This window comes from Arvicanthis niloticus, chromosome 10 (genome assembly GCF_011762505.2).
Source record: "Arvicanthis niloticus isolate mArvNil1 chromosome 10, mArvNil1.pat.X, whole genome shotgun sequence".
NCBI classification, from domain to species: domain Eukaryota; kingdom Metazoa; phylum Chordata; class Mammalia; order Rodentia; family Muridae; genus Arvicanthis; species Arvicanthis niloticus.
In genome coordinates, this window is record NC_047667.1 from 77,410,402 (window position 1) to 77,431,991 (window position 21,590).

Below are 21,590 nucleotides of genomic sequence, written 5' to 3' on the forward strand. Positions count from 1 at the left end.
ATTTTGGAGATTGGTTCTAATGCTTTGATTCAATAAGAAATCTGCATGCCCAAATGCTAAAGGTCTTTGTGCCCAGTTGTTTTTTGATCAACCAACAAAGATGCCAGCTGCTAATGACAGAACAGTGAGAGTGGAGGGAGGGGAAGCAAGGATGCAGAGAGAAACAAGAGAACTTCTGGAAGGAAGGATGGGAGAAAGTAACGACAGGAGTCAAAGAAAACCAGCCATGTAAGATTTCAGGAAAGTGGTACAGAATGAGCTTAGGGTAGCAGGAAATAGTTTAGGAGTGCCCAGGCACCTTCTAGGCTGCACTGGTGCCCTGAGCAGACCTTGGAGGCCAGCTTTGCACCCAATCCCACAACCCCCAGAGGAAGCTAGACTCTCAGGACCTCTAACACACCCAGGAACATAGGAATATAGGATCACAGAATCTTAGGAGGTGGTCAGGATCCTAGAGGCAGCCTGACTCTTAGGAGCTCTTACATCCAGGATCTCAGGATCATAGGATCACAGAGACAGGTGGACTCTGAGGAGTTCTGACAAAACCAAGATAACAGGAGAGACAGGCTCCAATCAGAGACAGTGAGTGCAGATACCACTGGAGATGGCAAAGGCAAACTCAAAATCATAAGCAACAGAAACAAAGGTTTCTTGGTATCATCAGAAGCCAGTTCTCCCACCATAGCAAGTCTTGGGTACCCCATCACACAAGAAAAGCAAGATTACAATTTGAAATCATTTCTCATGATGATGATAGAGGACTTAGAAAGTAAATAAATACTCCCTTAAAGAAATACAGGAGAACACAGGTAAACAGGTAGATACTCTTAAAAATAAATGCAAAAATCCCTTAAAGAGTTACAAGAAAACACAACCAAACAGTTGAAGGAATTGAACAAAATAATCTGGAATCTAAAGATGGAAGTAGAAACAATAGAGAAATCACAAAGGGAGAGTTCTCTGGAGATAGAAATTCAACAAAGAGATAAGGTGTCACAGATGCAAGCATCAACAACAGAATGGAAGAACTAGATGAGAGAATCTAACATGCAGAAGATACCATAGAAAACATTGATACAACTGGGAAAGAAAATGCAATATTCAAAAAGCTCCAAACCCAGGATCCCTCCATCCAGGATATCAAGGATACAATGCAAAGACCAAACCTAAGGATAATAGGTAGATTGGAGAGTGAAGATTCTCAGCTTAAAGGAGCAATAAATATCTTCTAAAAAATTATAGAAGAAAATTTCCCTAACCTAAAGAAAGAGATGCCCATGAACATACAAGAAGCCTACAGAACTACAAATAGACTAGGCCAGTAGAAATATTCCTGCTGTCATATATTAATCAAAACACCAAATGCACAAAACAAAGAAAGAATATTAAAAGCATTAACGGAAAAAAGGTTAAGTAATTTATAAAGACAGACCTATCAAAATTACACCAGACTTCTCACCAGACACTATAAAGCCAGAAGATTCTAGACAGATATTGTACAGACCCGAAGAGAAAACAAAGGCCAGCCCTGGCTACTATACCCAGCAACTCTCAATTACCATAGATGAAGAAACCAAGATATTCCATGACAAAAACAAATTTACACAATATCTTTCCACAAATCCAGCCCTACAAAAGACAATAGATGGAAATCTCCAACACAAGGATGAAAATTACACCCAAGGAAAAGCAAGAAAATAATCTTCTGACAAACTCAAAGGAAGATAGCCAAACATAATTGCAACTCTAATAACAAAAATATCAAGAAACAACAATCAGTTTTCCTTAATATTTCCTAACATGAATGGACTCAATTCCTCAGTAAAAAGACATAGACTAATGGACTGGATATTTAAACAGGACCAAGCATTTTGCTGCATACCAGAAATGCACCTGAGTGACAAAGACAGATACTACCTCAGAGTAAAAGGTTGGAAAACAATTTAACAAGCAAATGGGCCCAAGAAACAAGACGGAGTAGCCATTTTATTATCAAATAAAATCGACTTTCAACCTAAAGCTATCAAAAATGATAAGGAAGGACACTTCAAACTTGTCAAAGGAAAAATGTATCAAGATGAACGTTGAATTCTAAACATCTATGCTCCAAATGCAAGGGCAGCCACATTCATAAAAGAAACTTTACTAAAGTTCAAAGCACACATAACACTTCACACAATAGAAGTGGGAGTCTACAACACTCCACTCTCAGCAGCGAACAAATCACAGAAACAGAAACTGAACAGACACACAGTGAAACTATCAGAAGTTATGAACCAAATGGACTTAAGAGATATCTATAGACTATTGCATCCTAAACGAAAATAATATACCTTCTTTGCAGCACCTCATGGTACCTACTCCAAAATTGACCATATAATTTGTAACAAAACAGGCCTCAAGAGATACATAAAAATTGATATATTCCCATGCATCCTATCAGGTCACCACATACTAAGGCTGGTTTTCAATAAATACAAAAACAATGGAAAGCCCAAATACACATGGAAAGTGAACAATAATATAGTCAATGGTAACTTGGTCAAGGAAGAAATAAAGAAATTAAAGACTTTTTAGAATTTAATGAAAACGAAGGCACAAATAAAGAAAAAAAATTAAAGACATTTTAGAATTTAATGAAAATGAGGTCATATCATACCAAAACTTGTGGGACACAATGAAAGCAGTGCTACGAGGAAAATTCATAGCTCTGAGTGCCTACAAAAAGAAGCTGGAGAGAGCATACACTACCAGCTTGACAACACACCTGAAATCTCTAGAACAAAAAGAAGCAAACATACCCAAGAGGAGTAGATTGCAAAAAATAATCAAATTCAATGCAGAAATCAACCAAGTAGAAACAAAAAGAACTATACAAAGATGCAACAAAACCAGGAGCTGGTTCTTTAAGAAAATCAACAAGAGAGATAAACTTTTAACCAGACTAAGCAAAGAGCACAAAGACAGTATCCAAATTAATAAAATCAGAAGTGAAACAAGAGACATAACAAGAGAAATAGGAAATTCAAAAAATCATCAGATTCAAAAGCCTATACTCAACAAAACTGGAAATTCAGGATGAAATGTACAATTTTCTAGACAGATACCAGGTACTAATATTAAATCAGGATGAGATAAACCATCTAAACAATCCCATAACTCCTAAAGAAATAAAGCCATCATTAAAAGTCTCCCAACAAATAAAATTCTATGACCACACAGTTTTAGTACAGAGTTCTACCAAACTTTCAAAGATGTCTTAATACCAATTCTATTTAAACGATTCCACAAACAATAAACAGAAGGAACACTACCCAATTTGTTCTGTGAAGCCACAATTATGCTCATACCTAAACCACACAAAGACCCAACAAAGAAAGAGAACTTCAGACCAATCTCTGTTATGAATGAAAAATAGTTGATTATCAAAAATAAAATGTTTATCAATAAAATTCAAGAACACATCAAAGCAATCATCCATCATGATCAAGTAGACTTTATCCAAGGAATGCAGGGATGGTTCAATATACAGAAATTCATCAACATATTTCACTATATAAACAAATTCAAAGAAAAAAATGACATGATCATCCCATTAGATGCTGAGAAAAAATTTGACAAAATTCAACATGTCTTCATGGTAAAAGTCTTGAAAAGATCAGGAATTCAAGGCCCATGTCTAAATATAGTAAAAGCAATATACAGTAAGCCAGTAGCCAACATCAATCTAAATGGAGAGAAAAGTTAAGCAATCTCACTAAAATCAGGGACTAGACAAGCCTTTCCACTCTCTTCCTACCTATACAATAGTGTACTCCAAGGTCTTGCCAGAGGAATTAGACAGCAAAAGAGGGTCAAATGGATACATACTAGAAAGGAAGAAGTCAAAATATCACTATTTGCAGATGATACAATAATATGCTTAAGGAATCCAAAACTTCCATCAAAGAACTTCTAAACCTGTAAAACAACTTCAGCAAAGTGACTGGATATAAAATTAACTCAAACATATCAGTAGCCTTCCTCTACTCAAAGGATAAACAGGCTAAGAAAGAAATTAGGGAAATGACACCCTGCACAATAGTCACAAATAATATAAAATGCCTTGGTGTGAATCTAACCAAGAAAGTGAAATATCTGTATCCCAAGAACTTCAAGTTTCTCAAGGAAGAAATTGAAGAAGATCTCAGAAGATGGAATGATCTCCCATGCTAATGAATTGGCATGGATGATATTGTAAAAATGGCCAGCTTGATGAAAGCAATCTACAAATTCAATGCAATCCCCACCAAAATTCCAACTAAATTCTTCATAGAGTTAGAAAAATCAATTTGCAAATGCATTTGGAATAAAAAAAAAAAAAAAAAAAAACCCAGGATTGCAAAAACTATTCTCAACAATAAAAGAATTTCTGGGGAAATCATCATCCCTGACATAAAGCTGTACTACAGAACAATGGTGATAAAAACTGCATGGTATTGGTACAGAGACAGGCAGGAAGATCAATGGAATAGAACTGAAGACCCAGAAATGAACTGACATACCTATGCTCACTTGATCTTTGACCAAGGAGCTAAAAATGTCCAGTGGAAAAAGGACAGCATTTTCAACAAATGGTGCTGGCTCAACTGGAGGTCAGCATGTAGATGAATGCAAATGGATCCATTCTTATCTTCTTGTACAAAGCTCAAGTCCAAGTGGATAAAGGACCTTCGCATAAAACCAGATAAATTGAAATTAATAGAAGAGAATGTGGGGAAGAACCTTGAATACTTGGAATATGGGAAAAGTTCCTGAACAGAACACTAGTGGCTTATGCTCTAAGATCAAGACCAAATGGTACCTCAGATCAAATGGGACCTCAGAAAATTGCAAAGCTTCTGTAAGGAAAAGGACATTGTCAATAGGACAAAATAGCAACCAACATATTGGGAAAAGATCTTTACCAACCTCCATCTGATAGAGGGCTAATATTCAACATATACAAAGAACTCAAGAAATTAGACTTCAGACAATCAAATAACCCTATCAAAAATGGGGTACACAGCTAAACAGAATTCTTAACTGAGGAAACTCGAATGGTTGAAAAAAAACCTAAAGAGATGTTCAACATTCTTAGTCATCAAGGAAATGCAAATCAAACAACCCTGAGATGTGACCTCACACCAGTCAGAATGGTTAAGATCAAAAATGCAGGTAATAGCAGATGTTAGAGAGGATGTGGAGAAAGAGGAACACTCCTCCATTGTTTGTGGAATTGTAAGCTGGTACAACCACTCTGGAAATCAGCCTGGCAGTTTCTCAGAAAATTTGACATAGTATTACCTGAGGACCCAGCTATACCACTCCTTGGCATATACCCAAAATATACCCTATCATATAACAAGGACACATGTTCTACTATGTAGCAGTCTTATTATTTATAATAGCCAGAAGCTGGAAAGAACCCAGATGTTCTTCAATAGAGGAATGGATACAGAAAATGTGATGCATTTACGCAATGAAGTATTTCTCAGCTATTAAAAACAACAAATTCAAGAAATTCTTAGGAAAATAGTTGGAACTAGAAAATATCATCCTGAGTGAAGTAACCAAATAACAAAAGAACACACATGGTATGCACTCACTGATAAGTAGATATTAGCCCAAAATCTCACAATACCCAAAATACAAGGATTAGAAACATGTACAGCAAGGCAAGATAATTTCAGGGAAAATTCCCTATTTATTATTTTATGACTAGGCATGATGGCATGTATATAACTAAAATTAGATGGAGCATGAAAAAGAATATGTGCAATAAACAGAGACTTAGATAACCCAAGCCTACCAATAAAAATAGAAAACAACTCACATGCCATCCCTAGCAAACAATTTCTCTTCCTCTCCCTCTTCATTCTCCATCTTCTACTCCTCACACTATAAAAAGAAGTCCTAGACAATAACCAGTGACTCTTGAATAGCTCTCATTCATACCCACTGTTCTCTCATACGATACCTGGCTTTTAATTTCACTTTGTTTTTAATTGCATTCTTTAATTAAATTCCTAATTTGCTATTTGTGTGCATGACTTTGAATCTTTGAATACAATGCCAATGATCCCTAAACATCAGGTTCCAGCAGAGACCACCAGTAACAAAGGAAAGTATTCCCATGAGCTCACTTTCAGAAGAGAAGCCACCCTTCTCCTCCATCTGTTCTCCAGTATTACAATTTCCATCATGTGCTGACATTTCTGGCCCATTATGTTGTCTTCTGTTATCTTTGACTTTTGAAATTGTAGTGTTTTTAATTCTTTCTAATATTTCTTTATGCAGTTTTGGAAATGTGAAAAGGAAGAGTTGATTTATTTATATATTTATCCATATTTAAATATGGCCCTGTATTTTTATATGTTGCTTGTCTGAACAACAACAACAATATGGCTAAGGCTTGTTATTAACTTTAAGATTAATTGAACTTAGAAAATTCACCCACAGTTAATTCTACTCTAACATCTCAGCTTGACCAGAACAGTCTAACTCTATTGGCTTCTCTCACATCTATGAGTTGTTATCTGTTCCCTACAATATATGTGAAAGAAATTGGCACCAATTCCAATGGTGAAGTTTTCTTCCTCTAGGTTCCTGTGATCATCTATGTGTACAAAATTACCAAATATAAGGAGCTGTATGGCAGTGTTTATTATTTTACCCTAACAACACATTTCTGAAATCTTTCACTATTTGTTTTACCCTCTTTGATTCTCACCCACAATTTCAAACTGAACCCTCTTTCAAAAAAAATGGCTTCTAAGTGAAGCAGTGAGGTAAGCAAACACAGAGAATAGTTTAGCAGCCAGAGACCTGGTTTGACTCTGTCTAAACACAACATTCTTCTAATAATAATACATATGGCAGCACATCCTGAGACTTCATCTGCAGGTTTAATTTACACCCATCCCCATCTCTGAGTTATTCACATAGCAATCAATCAGCAGCTTCAGACTCCACCTGAATTCCTCTGCAAGCATGCCCTGCTCTGACCAATAACCTAAACTTCTGTCATTGTTTAAATATGCTTGACCCAGGGAGTAGCAGGATTAGAATGTGTGGCCTTGTTGCAGTAGGTGCGTCATTGTGGGCATGGGCTTAAGATTCTCATCTTGGTTGCCTAGAAGTGAGTCTTCCCCTAGCGAATTTCAGATGAAGAAATAGAACTCTCAACTTTTCCTGCACTATGCCTGCCTGGATGCTGCCATGTTCCTGCCTTGAAGATAAAGGACTGAACTTCTGAACCTGTAAGCCAGCCCCAATTAAATGTTGTTTTTATAAGAATTGCTTTGGTCATGGTGTCTGTTCACAGCAGTAAAACCTTAACTAAGACAGCTTCCTTCACCTAAAGGAAGATTAAACTTAGACAGATTCTCTTCAATCATACTCTCGGATCTTATATAAACTAGTGTGGGGCTTTTGTATAATAAAGCAAAATTCTGATGTCAAGTAAACTTTTAGGGAGTGCCTGGCATTTCTATCTGATGCTTATATATAACCAAGCATTTTAATCGGATGAAGGATGGGAAGTGACAAGTAGTGTAGAAAAAATGATTATATGACTTAACATATCTATCAAAATAGTAACCCCAAATTATGCCACTTAGAAACTACCTCATACTTTTGTTAACCCTTCTAAAAGCAGACTCCAGAGAGTTACCAGTGATGCTTGAGGATCTTCAATTACATGGCCCTCTGTCAGTTTTGACTCTTTCTTTCTATCTAACAAGTATCAATGCTTTACTTTTCTAGTTTCCCTCACTATTTGGCAATCTTTTTGTGTTTATATTATATTCTTGAATAAGAGGCCTTGAAACACTCAACCTAAACCCAGACCACCATGAATAGTAATCACCAGAGATAAGGTTGGGTCCAGGCAACAAACACACTGTTCCTCAGAAAGAAACTCCATGAATCCTTAAACAACCTTAAGTGAAAAGTGGCCTGTCACAGGAGATAAGCACATCATATTTACAGATGGTAGAGAACAGAACACAGACATCTACATGCTAAAGTATTGAGGAACTAAAAAAATTACAATGAAAAGTAATTACCATTCAAGGCAAATTTGCTGGGAAAAAAAGAAGTACAAAAAATTAAAGGAGTTAGGGCATTCTTTTCCATCTCAGGGTATAAGTATTTACAATGCTCGAAAAGAGAATGACAGTATGTTTTTTATCTGACAAAGACTTTTCTTTACACAGATAATAAATTATTTTATTAACTCTTACACCTCTAATTAGAAGTCTAGTTCAGAAATTAAATATGCAATCCTCCAATGTCTCCATTCCTGAACTTAAGAAAAGATTCAGTTGGCTCAGTATGCAGCCAGCTCCTTGGTACACTCATCTGAGTTCTCCAAACCTATCCTAAACAGGATCTAATTATTCAAGAGAACCTGCTGGGAGACCTTCACCAACACAATTATCCCAAATCTGAACATGAGAAAATGGGTTCCTCAACCACCCCGACCGATTTGCAACCACTAAGCATCACAAGAAAAGATAATAATTAGAGCCTCACACTATAATGGTAAGAAAACCACTTTGCTTGAAAAAAAAACAATTACACAAGTCTAAGAACATTCCTTGATAGTTGTTTAAACTGGGAAAGTGCAAAGTAAAAAGACCCAGAAGATTTTAGAAAACATAGCCACAGAATAGCTGAACAACAGACAGCAACTCACCTCTCCATATTCTTCAGAGAGAATACTCTGAGGACCACTAACTAAGTTCAACCTCTGCTGTCCATGCCCAAGTTCATTCAGAAGCATTTGATCATTCACATGACAGGAAGGCTTATCCAGTATCTAGAGTACGTACAGTGAAATCTTGTGACACTATTTTCCCCTTGACAGGTGGACATTTAGGAAAGGTATTGCTCTTTAAATGACTGAACACAGACCTTTATATTTTTCTACTTTGCTAAGGCCATCGGGAGAAACATGTAAGGAGACTTCCAAAACTGCCAAGTCATTCTGACTTGCTTTAGAAGACCTGATGCAGGCAAGTTTACTCATCTTAACACTTAATTCCCAAGTTCACTTCTGCCACTTGTTTGAACATGTGATTCGGACCTGGAACTTTTAGTTGTAAGGAGTGTGTTCTCCAATAGTAAACATGTCTGTCTGTAAAACACTTTGCTTTCTTTGCAGTGAGCACTGTTTGGAGCATTACTTGCTGCAATGATAATCCTTCCTTATGTGAAAAAAAATGTTTCTTAAAAGAAGTACATTATTGGAATCTTTGTCACTTTGTCATGGACCATCTTCAATACCTTAGAACCCAGCATTTGCCCATCTTTGTATCTAAGTTAACATCTTTATGACTGACAAATGAAATCTTTCAGAATGCACTAACTTAAAACGCCATGACCTCTCACCAACCAAAAAAATGGGTATATTCACTTACAGTATCTGCTTTAACCATCATACCTAATATATTCCAAATGTATTTAAGGAGTGCCTTAATTCATAATTTTCTTCAATCATGTTTCCATAAAAAATTCATCAAACTGTTACCACATTGGATGATATAATTTGAGTTAACTCAAATCTATGTTTTCTGAGTACTCTGTGTTCTGTAGCCTTGGTGACTCATTGCTGGATCTAGAATAAAATATTGCCTATCTTCTTTGAAGTAAGAGCTGTTGTGTTTTTATGATGACACTTCACACTTTTTATCTTTTATTTCCCCTGGCTCTGTTGCTGTCCAAAGGCTAAACCATTGTGGGTTACAAAGTCTTCTCCTGGACTTTCTACACTTGCTAGCTATATGATTCTTTCTCTCACTAGAGCTATAATATATATTTTAACCACAGTACACTTTTCAAGCTAAGACACTTTGCTCAGCAGTGATATAAAAATTAACTAAACATGGCTCTTTATCTCATGAATTTTCTGAGTGTCAATTGTACTATATTCATTTTTCTATTACATATACATACACCAGTATCTAGGATATTTTACGTGTCATCAATAAAAGGTACATGTTGAAGCTTATCATTCAATGTGGTGATGTTTAGAGACAATAGTTAAGGCCAAATGTTAACACTAGGAATAGAAGCTACCTCTGTGTAGAAACATATCCACGTTCGCCATAAAAGCACATCTATCTGAGCTAGTCAATCACCTGTCCAAAGGACTGCTCATAGGAAGGCTGGTTCACATAAGCCAAACTAAAGAGATGGAAAGAATGATCATTTCTTTAATAAGATAGTGTACTGTTCTTTCTCAGAATAGGTCAATGCAGCTACATAATCGCTATGAGGTTCTGCTGAATATGCCCTCCTTTCTGAGCACTGTAACTCTCCCATTTTTTTTTTTTTTTTTTTTTTTTTTTTATCTTCTGATGCTAGCCGGAGTTCAGTTGTATTTTGCTGAAATCCTGAGATTCCTTCTTTCCTCATTTTGCCTAGTTGCCAGTCTCCACACATAGCTCAAGCACCCTGACTGTCTTTTCTTCTTCTGTGTCTCTGTCCTCTGGTAATCTGCAGAGGGTTAGTTTGCCTAACTAACTAGCTTTATTTCATATGCTGATTAAGTTATCCTTAAATTTCTTTTTGTGACCATTCTTGACTACTATTATGAAAAAAAAAAAAAAACTAAAAACCTCAAAAGAGGATGCTAATTTTCCCAGTTTAAAAAAGTGATATTTTAAAGGACAGTTTCTCATCTTACAGCATTAGCATCTATCAAAGAAAACACACAAGAAGATTCAGAAATCTCCCTCTTTCTCTCTTCAAGCAACACAAGCACCCACATCTCCTGCTATTTCACTCCTTTTGTTTCTTTTTTTTCTCATCTCTCTTCAATACAAACACATAAGTGTAAGTAGAAAAGGTACTCAACACAACCAAAGAACCCTTATCTGGCAACAACTCTGTCTGCTAGCCCTTGATTTTCTACTCCTAGACTTCAAAAGTGGCAAAGAAATGAGTTCTTCAAGTCAATCAATCAGCAGCATTTTGCCTGCAGCCTTCACAGACTAAGATAATACTCAATGGGTGTCTGTAGAGTTAATTATGTCTGATATTCCATTAATTTTGTTTCTACATAAGCCTTTGATTAATGTTTCTTGTACAGGGACTTGAGTCTGAAATAAGTAAAGCGTTTGTACCACATTTAACTATATATGTTGACTTGGGCTTAAAGAGTGTGGCCTGGCAGTACATAACTCTCTATCAATCCTTCCCATAAACCCTCTCTTCTTTTATTTTTATCTTTGCTGTTGTTCTTTCTACCTTCCTTTAGTAGGTAAGTTTCGCAAAGCTTTAGAAAAAAGTCATTTTTAAATATTCTTGCCTTCATACTTTTGTGTAATTTTTTTAGTCCTTGTACAATGGCAGCCACCTAATGTGAGAATAATCATAGCCTTTCTTTCACTTTTCTCTATTAATGCTATGCCTATGAAGTTCTCACTTTGTAGGCTCTGAGAATTTTACATTTCCTGTTTTAATTTTATTTTAGTATCAAATGACTTAAATATTCACCTTTATATATCATGATCTGATAACACAATATTAAGCTAATAATAGGATATTATGCTATCAATAGGATAGTGAAATTATTTATAAAATACTGTCTATGAGGTATACACATATGCCTCATTTTGTTTTGTCTTTACTCAATTATTGAAAATATAAAATACCATGTACTGAGTAACCCTTGACCTAACCATGAGACTTATTTTTCCTTTTTCTCACACTTTTAGCAGCTGGAAATCCAAGATGGAGCTGTTTAGTCTTTCCTATAGGATGGAGAGGTATCTCATCTTTGCTCGTTTAGGCTAACTTCCTAACTTTGTCCTTATATGTCATGGGGAAAAAGTAGATAAAATCCTCAAGAGTTTTCTTTGAGATAAGGGCTCCAAACTCCATGACCTCTTTTGATCTAATTACTCTCTTTCTCTGAATCTAACGTTAATTGAAAGGAAGAAATTAGTATTTTAACATCTAGGCTGTGAAGTAGGATAAAATGCTGCATATGATAATGTTTAGATACTTAGGAGAAAACCAAAATTTAATGTGTTCATTGCATCCACAACAACAAAGAGAGAAATAAGAAATAGTATAAGCATCTCATTCTACCCACATGTCTTTATTCCCTTGCTCAAACCCAAAACTTAGCAAAGTGAATTAAGTCCACGATACTAGACATGCTCTACGATCAATCAGCACTCAAAGCCATTGCTGAAAAGTCACAATGGGTCACAGCAACATTATCATGAAATAAATAATGGGAGACAATGAAGAAATTGTTTAAAGCTCATACATGTATGTATCAATAGAGAGAGCAATCCCAAGAGACTGACTTGGTCATGTCTGAGTGAGACTAAAAGAAATAATTAATAAAAATAAAACAAAACAAAATAATAATATGGGGCATGTTTCTCTAGCTCTGTCCTTTAGAATTCCTTCTGCTCAGAGAAACGCACGCATCTTCTGGTGTGAGGGCGGCTAGATATGGTAGTCAATAGTGACCGCTGAAGGGCTTCCTTGAGAGAAGGCAGTAATAGAGAGGACATGGTATTCTCAACTTCACCCTGACTGACAACTGTTAGGTTTTCCACTTTGAAGACATCCTCAGTCTTGTTCTTTTCTTACTTCTATTTCTCTTGACCTAGTACATACAAAATACATAGTATCTCAGGTCATAATTATTTTTTTGAGGTGTGGTCAATCATAAACGTAGACTGCGAACCTTCTAAATGTGTGTGTTCCAAACAAATGATAAAATAGACATGCTGAGGTAAAGGCACAGAAATCACTCAGTGCCAAAGTACAGTGAGGGTGGTCTAGGAATATCATTTAGATGTGGTATTGAATGAATTTAAGCAAAATCGATTACTGTAGTTGTGAATCTTCTAACTTGCCTTGTTTATTTCAACCAGCAAGGAACTGAAAAGGTGAATTAAAATATTTCCATGGGGGTATAAATATAGACAGTGTGATGATCAATATTGATTGTCAAGTTGACAGTATCTAAAACAACCAAAGAAGTAAACCTTGGAGCACAACTGTAAGGATTTATCTAGAGTAGGTTAATTGAAGTTAGAAAATCTACCATAAATTTGGGCAGCACCATCACATGGCCTAGGGGTCATAAAATGGATAAAAGGAAGAACTGAGCTGAGCATTAGGTTCCATCTCTGCTTTCTGACCACCTTCAGCTCCTCTCTGCATTATGTGCCTCCCCTGATGGGCTGTACCCTCAAACTATGACTTTTATCTTTTCCATTGCTTTCTTCATACAGTTTATCAGAGCAATGGGAGAAGAAAATAATTCACTCAGATGGACATACACACATTTTATAATATGCAGTGAAAGGAACATGATAAAATAAGGAGAAAGGAATTAAAATGTTTTTATTAAAATTAAAGAATACTGACTTATCTCTCATAATGGAAAAGTCAATCTCTTTGTTGTGGAATGTTTTGTGACTTTCGATTCCAGAATGAATGGATCAACTTTGTTTACCTCTCTTTGACCCTAGTATATACAACCCTCCTGGTAGATAGTCTAACTGTACTCAATCTATAGAAACCATATGTCTATGTGAAGCTTGTGTTAATGTATGTTTCTGACTGAGGAGTAGATTCTTAACAACAGGACATCATCCTGTCTTTCTCTATAATATATTAAGTAGTTCCTGTCACTTAGAATGAGCTTCAGGAATATCTGACACATAATAATCTTGAAGAAAAATTGTGATATTATGGAGAAGGGAGAATTGTTATTCAGTAAAATGTGAACCGTGTTGCTATCTCATTTGATAGAGTACTTATTGTGTAAGCATAAGGGTCTGAGTTTGACGCCAGGTGTGTTGGTATGTACCTGTAACCTCAGCATCCAGGAAAAGGTAGAGAGTGGCAGAATCTTGGAGCTCACATGCCATCCATTTCTTTCAGAATAATCTAATTGTTGAGATCATGGCCAATGAAAGACAATCTCTCAAAGAAATGAACTGCATTCTTGAGGATGACACTGTAGGTTGCCTTCTAGACTACACACACACCCTCATACACACACCCTCTCTCTCTCATACACACACACATACACACATAAACACACACACACACATACACATACACACACACACACACACTTACAGGCAGGCATACAAATCTAAATTGGAATATTGAAATCAGGGGTATTTTTTAGATCAATCACTTCACTGGACATGCTACTGCCGTTTAAAGAAAAATTTCTAGAGTTGTTGGTGATTCTTCTGAGAATTCCTCCACCTCAAAATCACCTCATAATCACTCCTAATCTTTTGTGTGCATCACTAATTTTTGTGTGCATCAGGATGGGGGTCAGGGGGAGAGACAGAAACATACAGGCAGATACAGAGAAAGAAAGACAGGAAGACAGAGACAGAAAGACAGAGTACTTAACTCTTAGAAATGACAACTGTTTACTCTATTGAAGCACTAGGCCCTATTCTTACTTGAAGTAAACAGGAGAAGCTTAGGTTGAGCAAGTTCAAGTACAGAACTGCACACATCTGTACCAAAAAAAGTGCAATGACTAACCTCAATCTTATCAACCCAAATTGCTGCCAGGCAACTGCTGGCACACATGCCTTTGACTTACAGACATTTTCTTGCCTCTGGCCTGATTAACTATGTAAAATAAATTTACAAGATGAGAACTTTGCTGAGTGTTTACAAGACTTGTCCTAATTCTGCACCCTGGCTTTTTATCCTGAGGTGCTGGAAGTGGGGGTTTGCATCCCTGCAACAGCACAAATGGCACTCCTTTTGTTGTGCCCAGATTATAAAAACTCCAAAGGGACCACCAGGAATCACAACCCAATGTAATCACATGAGGGTCTTTATTCAGTCTTGAGCTTGGGCCACCATCCTTCCTGATGGAACAGGATGGAGAGTCAGCCCACAGATCTAAGTGAAGGGGGTTTATAAAGGAAAAACAGCAAGCACAGGTTTCCCAGGCTTAGCATTTCATGAGAGGATAAAGGAATGCCACCCTTCAAACCTGATAATGTTTGTTCAGACAGGGATGTGGAACCTTGAAGCTGGAGATGGACATTCCTGACCTGGGAAGAAGCAACTCATTACATTATCAGAAGCTAGCATATGTTACAAACTGGTCACAGCTGTCTCGGAACACTTAATTGCCTCTTTCCCAAGAGTGGGGTTTCATCACTTCAAGGATATTTGCTCCTGCTACCTTCAAGGGCAGGAGCCATCTGGACAAGAGAATTGTTGGTTGTTAATCAGAGGAGGGAATACTAACTGTTCTGGCTCTGTGCAGGAACAGAAGAGTGCAGAATTAGATGGGCAGAGGTGGGGGCAGGTTTCCCATGTCTCTTTACTTTTAAACTGGGATCTTATCATCACTACCAGATTCCTAAAGTTGTCTTAAAATAAGAACAAAGTAAGATTTTTTTTGAATACAAAATTGTTGATTCTACAAGAATGGGTGTGAGTAGATCCTGATTACAGAAGATTTCCACATAAACATCTTCACTAATTAAACTTTCATTTTTTATACCTTGCTTCAACCTATAAGAATCCCTAACTTCTAAAAGAGAACTTTTTTTTTCTTAAGACACAGTCTCTTGTAGGTCAGTGTGTTCTGGGTTTTCAGTCAAAGTCTTCTAACTAGATGGCTTCTGAAATCTAATCACTCCAACTCTGTCTAATTGCTTTTAGCATATTTAAGTAGTTTTTGAATCTGTCTCTTTTCAATGTCATGTGGAGACAGCAACAAGTTTTATTTGTGTCCTCTGTGACTCATAATTATCATACCAGTTACCACTATGAGTGTTAATGAAAGTATAAGAACACGCCCTTGGTTGGGTCTTTGAGGGATAAGGAGATGGCAGAAGTTTCACAGATTCTAAATAAAGCATTATTGGACTACAGACTACCCACAGCATGTGGGGAACTTAGAGAGGAAGAGTTTAGGGGTAGGGCCGGATTAAGAGGGAGGGAATCAAGATTCGCACAGGAAAAAGTCCATTAGCAGAGAAACCCCTTACCTGAGGGCTGTTATTAAAACATAGCAAGTACAAAATAAGTTCTTGGGAAAAGGAAGGTAATTTTGCAAACTAACCTGAGCCTGACCTAGCCCACTACTGTATGTATGTTCAGGATGGCTTTTGTCTTTAATATGCTGTCTATTTCCACAACTATCCATGTCTCCTGGTCCAACTCTTTGTTTCAGGACACAAGAATCTGGACATTTCAGTGAGTATCTTCTAGGATTGGATTCACATCTTTAACAGAAAACCTTTTTTGTATTAACAGGCTCTCCTGTTAGTCTGCCTGAGAAGCCACTCTGCACACCTGAGCTTTTCACAGTAATCTAAGACCTACCCAACCAACAGTTAGGACCTTTCCATCTCCTTGTTTCTGGAATTCAGTTAGGGTTTCTAAAATGTAGATATCTATAGAGCCACGTGGAACATCTAATAAAGGGAATTTAAGAATGTCTTGAAAGGAAAACATAAGAAAATATTACAGGGAGGAATTTAAGAATGTTTCCCTACTAAAGAATGGTCAATTCCTTAAAATAATTATGTGTTTCAAAGGCTAAAGGGTTATCACATTTCTTTTAGCCATTGTGATTAAGAAAACAGCCAGTTGTGGAGGTGAACATCTATAATCCCAGCACTCAGAGGCTGGGGCAAAGGACCTGAGTAACAGTGAGACTTTCCCACAAGGAACACAAAAAATAAACAAAACCTTACTATGCTACTATGCTGGATAAGGGAGGTTGAGGCCCTTTTCTGATACTCACTGTGATATTATAAACTATGATGTCCTCATGCCTCAATTTCTACAATGGTAGAAACCTGGCATAGTAGGTATATTAATATCAATGGGTAACCAGACTTCCTAGGTGAGTTAGGCACAGGATGAGTATGGGTTCATTAGAATAATTAGATGCAGTGATTCCTATTGTACATTTCATATATTTTTGGCAGTCATATTTTCAGAGGTACACTATAACTGTTATTGATATGAGAAGGACTATCTTTAAAGACACTTTAGGGACAATCATTTCTATAACTATCTTTATATTGTCCAAACACATCAGGAGGAGATGATGCAGGTCAGAAGGAAGATTACTAGGCTGAGTATTGATAGACATTCCTGGTTGTTCCATGGACTAGCTATCTGTCCTGTATGTAACTTCTCAAATTGTCCATGCCCAAGGATCTAAAGACTGACTCATACACTAAAAAGTCTTGACACAGTAAAGGTGACATCCCGATATGTTTGAATGTTTTGGCCACAATCTTTTAAACTAGTGACAAGTTGGTAACTAAATGGCCCATTGGCTTGAAAAATAATCAGTACTCCTCTTCTTCCTCTTCTTCCCCCTCTTTGTCTTTCTCCTCTACTTCATTTTTCGTCCTCCTCCTCAGCTTCCTCTTTCTTTTCCATTTTTCTCTCTTACTCATTTTTCTCTCTCTCTCCTTTTCTTCCTCTGTGTACTTTCTGTTTCTTCCCTCAACTTTGGTCTTAGAATAAATGATATCTACATCATCAAATGGACCATCTATTGTTATGCTTCTTTAGGCTGGCTCATCCTAGACATTCCTTAATTTTCATTATATCTTTCAGATTAAATGAATAGTTCTTTATGTTCAAGTCATACATACTTTGTCATGAGAAATACAGGTAACATAAAAAGAAAATAGCCAGAAAACAGCATACAAAGAGAAATACATAATTGGTACCTGAGGTATGGATAAGATTTCATACATGCCATCTTTCATAGACCACACCTCTGCCATGGCACAGCACAATCCAGTCTGCACTTTAACTGTGTGATGGTGATAAACTGACCAAAAGTTTAGAATCTTGTCACGGTACCAGAAGATTGCAAGAGGAATAGACCAATATTCTTATTCATAGTAGTATGTTGGATGAGATCATGCTACAAGGATAGATGTGTGTTTCCTCAGTTTATTTGTTCAAACAGTTATTATATTTGATGGGATTCTGATTATATTTTGTACTAAGTTATGACTCTATTAGGAGGTTTTGTCCTGGCATCCTGTGATAATAAATCATGTGATAGAAAATCTTGACTCCTACTGCCATCATATGTGGTTATCATTATTTCTGTATTATTTAATTTCTGTTTTTTTTTCTGTAACCATCTTATATTGACTAAGTCTATCTTCTTTCTCAAGTTTGATTCAAATCCGTCTTGAATATTCATAATCAACAATGTCACCATGACAGGCTAAGTGCTGCAAATACATTGAAAACTTAAAAGCGAGATCTTCTTTGCAGATTAAATTTAATGAGCATGTCACCAGCAAAGAATCCCATATAACAATGAATTGCAGCCTTCAAAATACACTTGACTTAATCTATGTATGTGAAGTCAGGGGGAAATACTATGTAAGAATGCATTAGTTTTCTAAACAATTATAATAATTTCAAGAAGAAAAGAAATAACCAAATTTTATTTGTGAAACAATAGTACTCTTTGGCCAAGTAAAATACTTCATGTCTTGCCATTTCTGAGTGACAACTATTAGAGTTCACTAGTCAGTCATTATTAAAAGAATTTCTACCCCTAAGAGAAAAAATATATATATTCTCAAAAGTGAGGTCTTGAGTGACAGAGTTATGGTTCCCATATCATATTTCTCCTGAAGACCTGGGAAATGCCCATCTAAAATCGCAGTCAATATTTATGCTTTACCAGGTCTTAGTTATAAACATGGCAGCAAATATGATAGAATATGTGTAGAAAAATTCAGATCTGCTTATAATCTTTTATACTTAATAGATTTCAACATGGAATAAATAATAAATAATTATAGCAACATAATCAAGAATAATTAAAATCAATGAGTTTAGACTGCAGTGGCAAATTGACACTAGCCCAGATTACCAATTATAGCTTACATAGGTGAAGTGGAAGAAAGGTTAGACTCAGGCTGCCCAGCTGAGAGTCTCTGCAGGGTACTACAGTGCATGAACTGTCCCTCAGAGAAGGCTGTCCTTGTGGCTCCACACCACCAACACTCACCATTCCTGGAGAGCAGGATACTAAAAAAACTCTGAGAAGAGAAATTGAGGTAGAGCAAGAGGGTCGGAGCTTGTGCTGTCATAAAACTCAGCATGATGGTTTCTCTGGATGGAGCTGTATCTGCATATATAGCTGAAGATGAGGTGTTTGTGTTCTTGGTCACCAGGTGTGGCTCTTGAAACATGTATGTAATGGAGGTGGCAGAATCAAAAAGAGCTGAAATTTCTGCAAAAGAGAATATAAGAGAACATTCTTTCAAATATTTAGTGAATTACTCTGTAATATCTCCTCCTTGGTTCTTTGCATCCAGCACTGGGTGAGGGTTGTTTTAGGAAACCACAAAATCTGCTTCTTGCTTAAATACATTCTTGTGTGTATGTGTGTGCACATGTCCAGATATGGATTCATGTTGATATTGGAGACTACAGGTTGGACATCTCCCCTTATCACTCTCTACTTTGTATTTTTAAAGACTTAAAAAGAAACTTCCTTACTGGTTAGACTGGTCACTTACCTCAGGACTCTAACTTTCTCACTTCCTACAGGGACATCTAGTTTTCTAAGTTGGTTCTGAGAATCCACACTCAGACTCTCATGCTTGTATGGGAAGCAATTTGCTGACAGACTCATTTCCCAAGCCCATTGTAACATTCTCTTTAATTACACATATGGCTGGGGCAGTTAATCATTACACCCAACCCTCTTCCTGTATTATCATCTGATTCTGTGAGTGTTTGTAAAGCACTGAAGAAGAATGCCCAGCAATGTTTATATTTGTCAAATTTCCTAGTTATTCACCAACAAATCTGCACCTCTGGGTTACAAGCCCACCCCTGCCTTACAACCACCAATCAGGAGGAAAGTAAAAGTTAAGTTTATGGTTTGGCTCCCAGCACCAGCCAATTATGCTAAAGGCCACCCGCCCACCGTAGCCCTCCAATTAGATGCTTGCCAGGCTAGAAACACTCACTTCTCCCTTAGAATTTCCTATAAAATCTAGACGACATGAGTGTTTGGGGCTTTTCTTCATCAGATCCATCGTGTGGGTAGGCCTAAGACTAAGCTTGAGCTTGTAATAAAGTCTCTGGTGTGATTGCATCAGGTCAGCTCCTTGTTAGAACATTTTGATTTGCTGGCTGGGCAGATCTGAATAGCTTTCAAGAGTACCAATCTAGATGGTTTTGATGCCAACAAATCCAGTCTAGGTCTGTCTATTTGTGTGTTTGTAATGCTACAATACACATTTTGTTTCCTGTTTGTAAGGTAAATCTGTCCATGTTAGGAATTTTCAGTCTTTCTGCATGTTAAATCTGTCCATGTGGTCTGAAAAGTGCAGCAGTTTGATTCTGCACAGCACCCTAGTCTCTGTCATAGGTTTGTATACCTAGTGTCTGTGTGGCAGCGAGGGCTCTGTTCGTAAATTCTGAGTGGTGTAACATCTGTAAATCTGGTTCTGAAAAAAGAGTTTGAGTATGTATCCATTGTCAGGATGCAGATAAGATAGACATAGAGGGGGACCGAGGCCACACTGGGCCAGGAAATGTTCTAAGCCCTGATCAAAGGTAGATGTGGGCTCTGAGAGCCAAAAGGCACACCACCAATCTAATTACTTTTGTCTCTTTGTGACTGAGAAGAAAAGATGAATTTATTTTTTGTGTGTATGAGTGCCACTTTCTGTTTGTTTCACATTTCTGCCTGAGAGAGAGGAAAGGTTGAATTTGTGTAAACCTTTACTCCCTAGACAACACCTAGAAGTTCTTGCATTGACTAGCAAAAAGACCTAGGATACAAAGGAAGAGATTCCAGATGATGTATCTCCTTCTGCACCCTCCCTCTTCTCAGCAACAAGGCAGACAAAACAGCATGGTGTATAGCCCTAGAAATTGGACTCCTCATGTCCTTTTTTGCCCTAGACCCCAGAGAACGCAGGCTCTCTAACCAGTATACAGAAGATGTAATCTGGGCCAGAAACCTCCCCATATATCAGTGTCATAAGGAGGAGGACAGAAAAATGCAAACTAATTGTACCAGAGAAAATGTATCTAAAATTCTGCAAAAGATCACAGGACAGAAGAATATCCTGGGAGCACATTTCACTCTAAAGATCAAAACTAAGAGAGTCTCAGATAAATGCATGCAATTGCACATCAATAGCTTAAAAGTTTATAAGCAATAAGCAAGGTTCAGAAAGACAAGTGCTGCATGTTCTCTCGCATATGCAAAATATAGATAAATCCCCACTCTCTTCCAAATACATATAAAAGTCCTGCTTTTCCCACCAGATAGCCTCATTTTCGGCTTTCATGAGGGAGCTCTGTTGATCCAACCTGTGACAGTATACATATTAATGAAGGGGGAGGGGGGAACAAGACTTTGAATTTAAATTTATATCTAACTAAAAGACTAACAATAAAAACAGTTTTTAACCATAAAACTCAAAAAACCTACATAAGTAGAAGGATATTTCTATCTTTTTTTTTAGAATGAAATCAGAATCACAAGCAAGACTGTGCCCTAAAGCAAACCAGTACAC

The 21,590-nt window shown here is 36.9% G+C and overlaps 1 protein-coding gene across 1 annotated transcript in view; it reads right to left on the reverse strand.

Annotated features, from left to right (window-relative positions):
* LOC117716227 (contactin-associated protein like 5-1) overlaps positions 1-21,590 on the reverse strand; it is a 688,126-nt gene that overhangs the window by 54,357 nt on the left and 612,179 nt on the right. Inside the window, exon 19 of the mRNA XM_034513191.2 lies at positions 19,058-19,282. Within this exon, the coding sequence (XP_034369082.1) occupies positions 19,058-19,282 (225 nt within the window). The remainder of the gene's footprint in view (positions 1-19,057; positions 19,283-21,590) is intronic.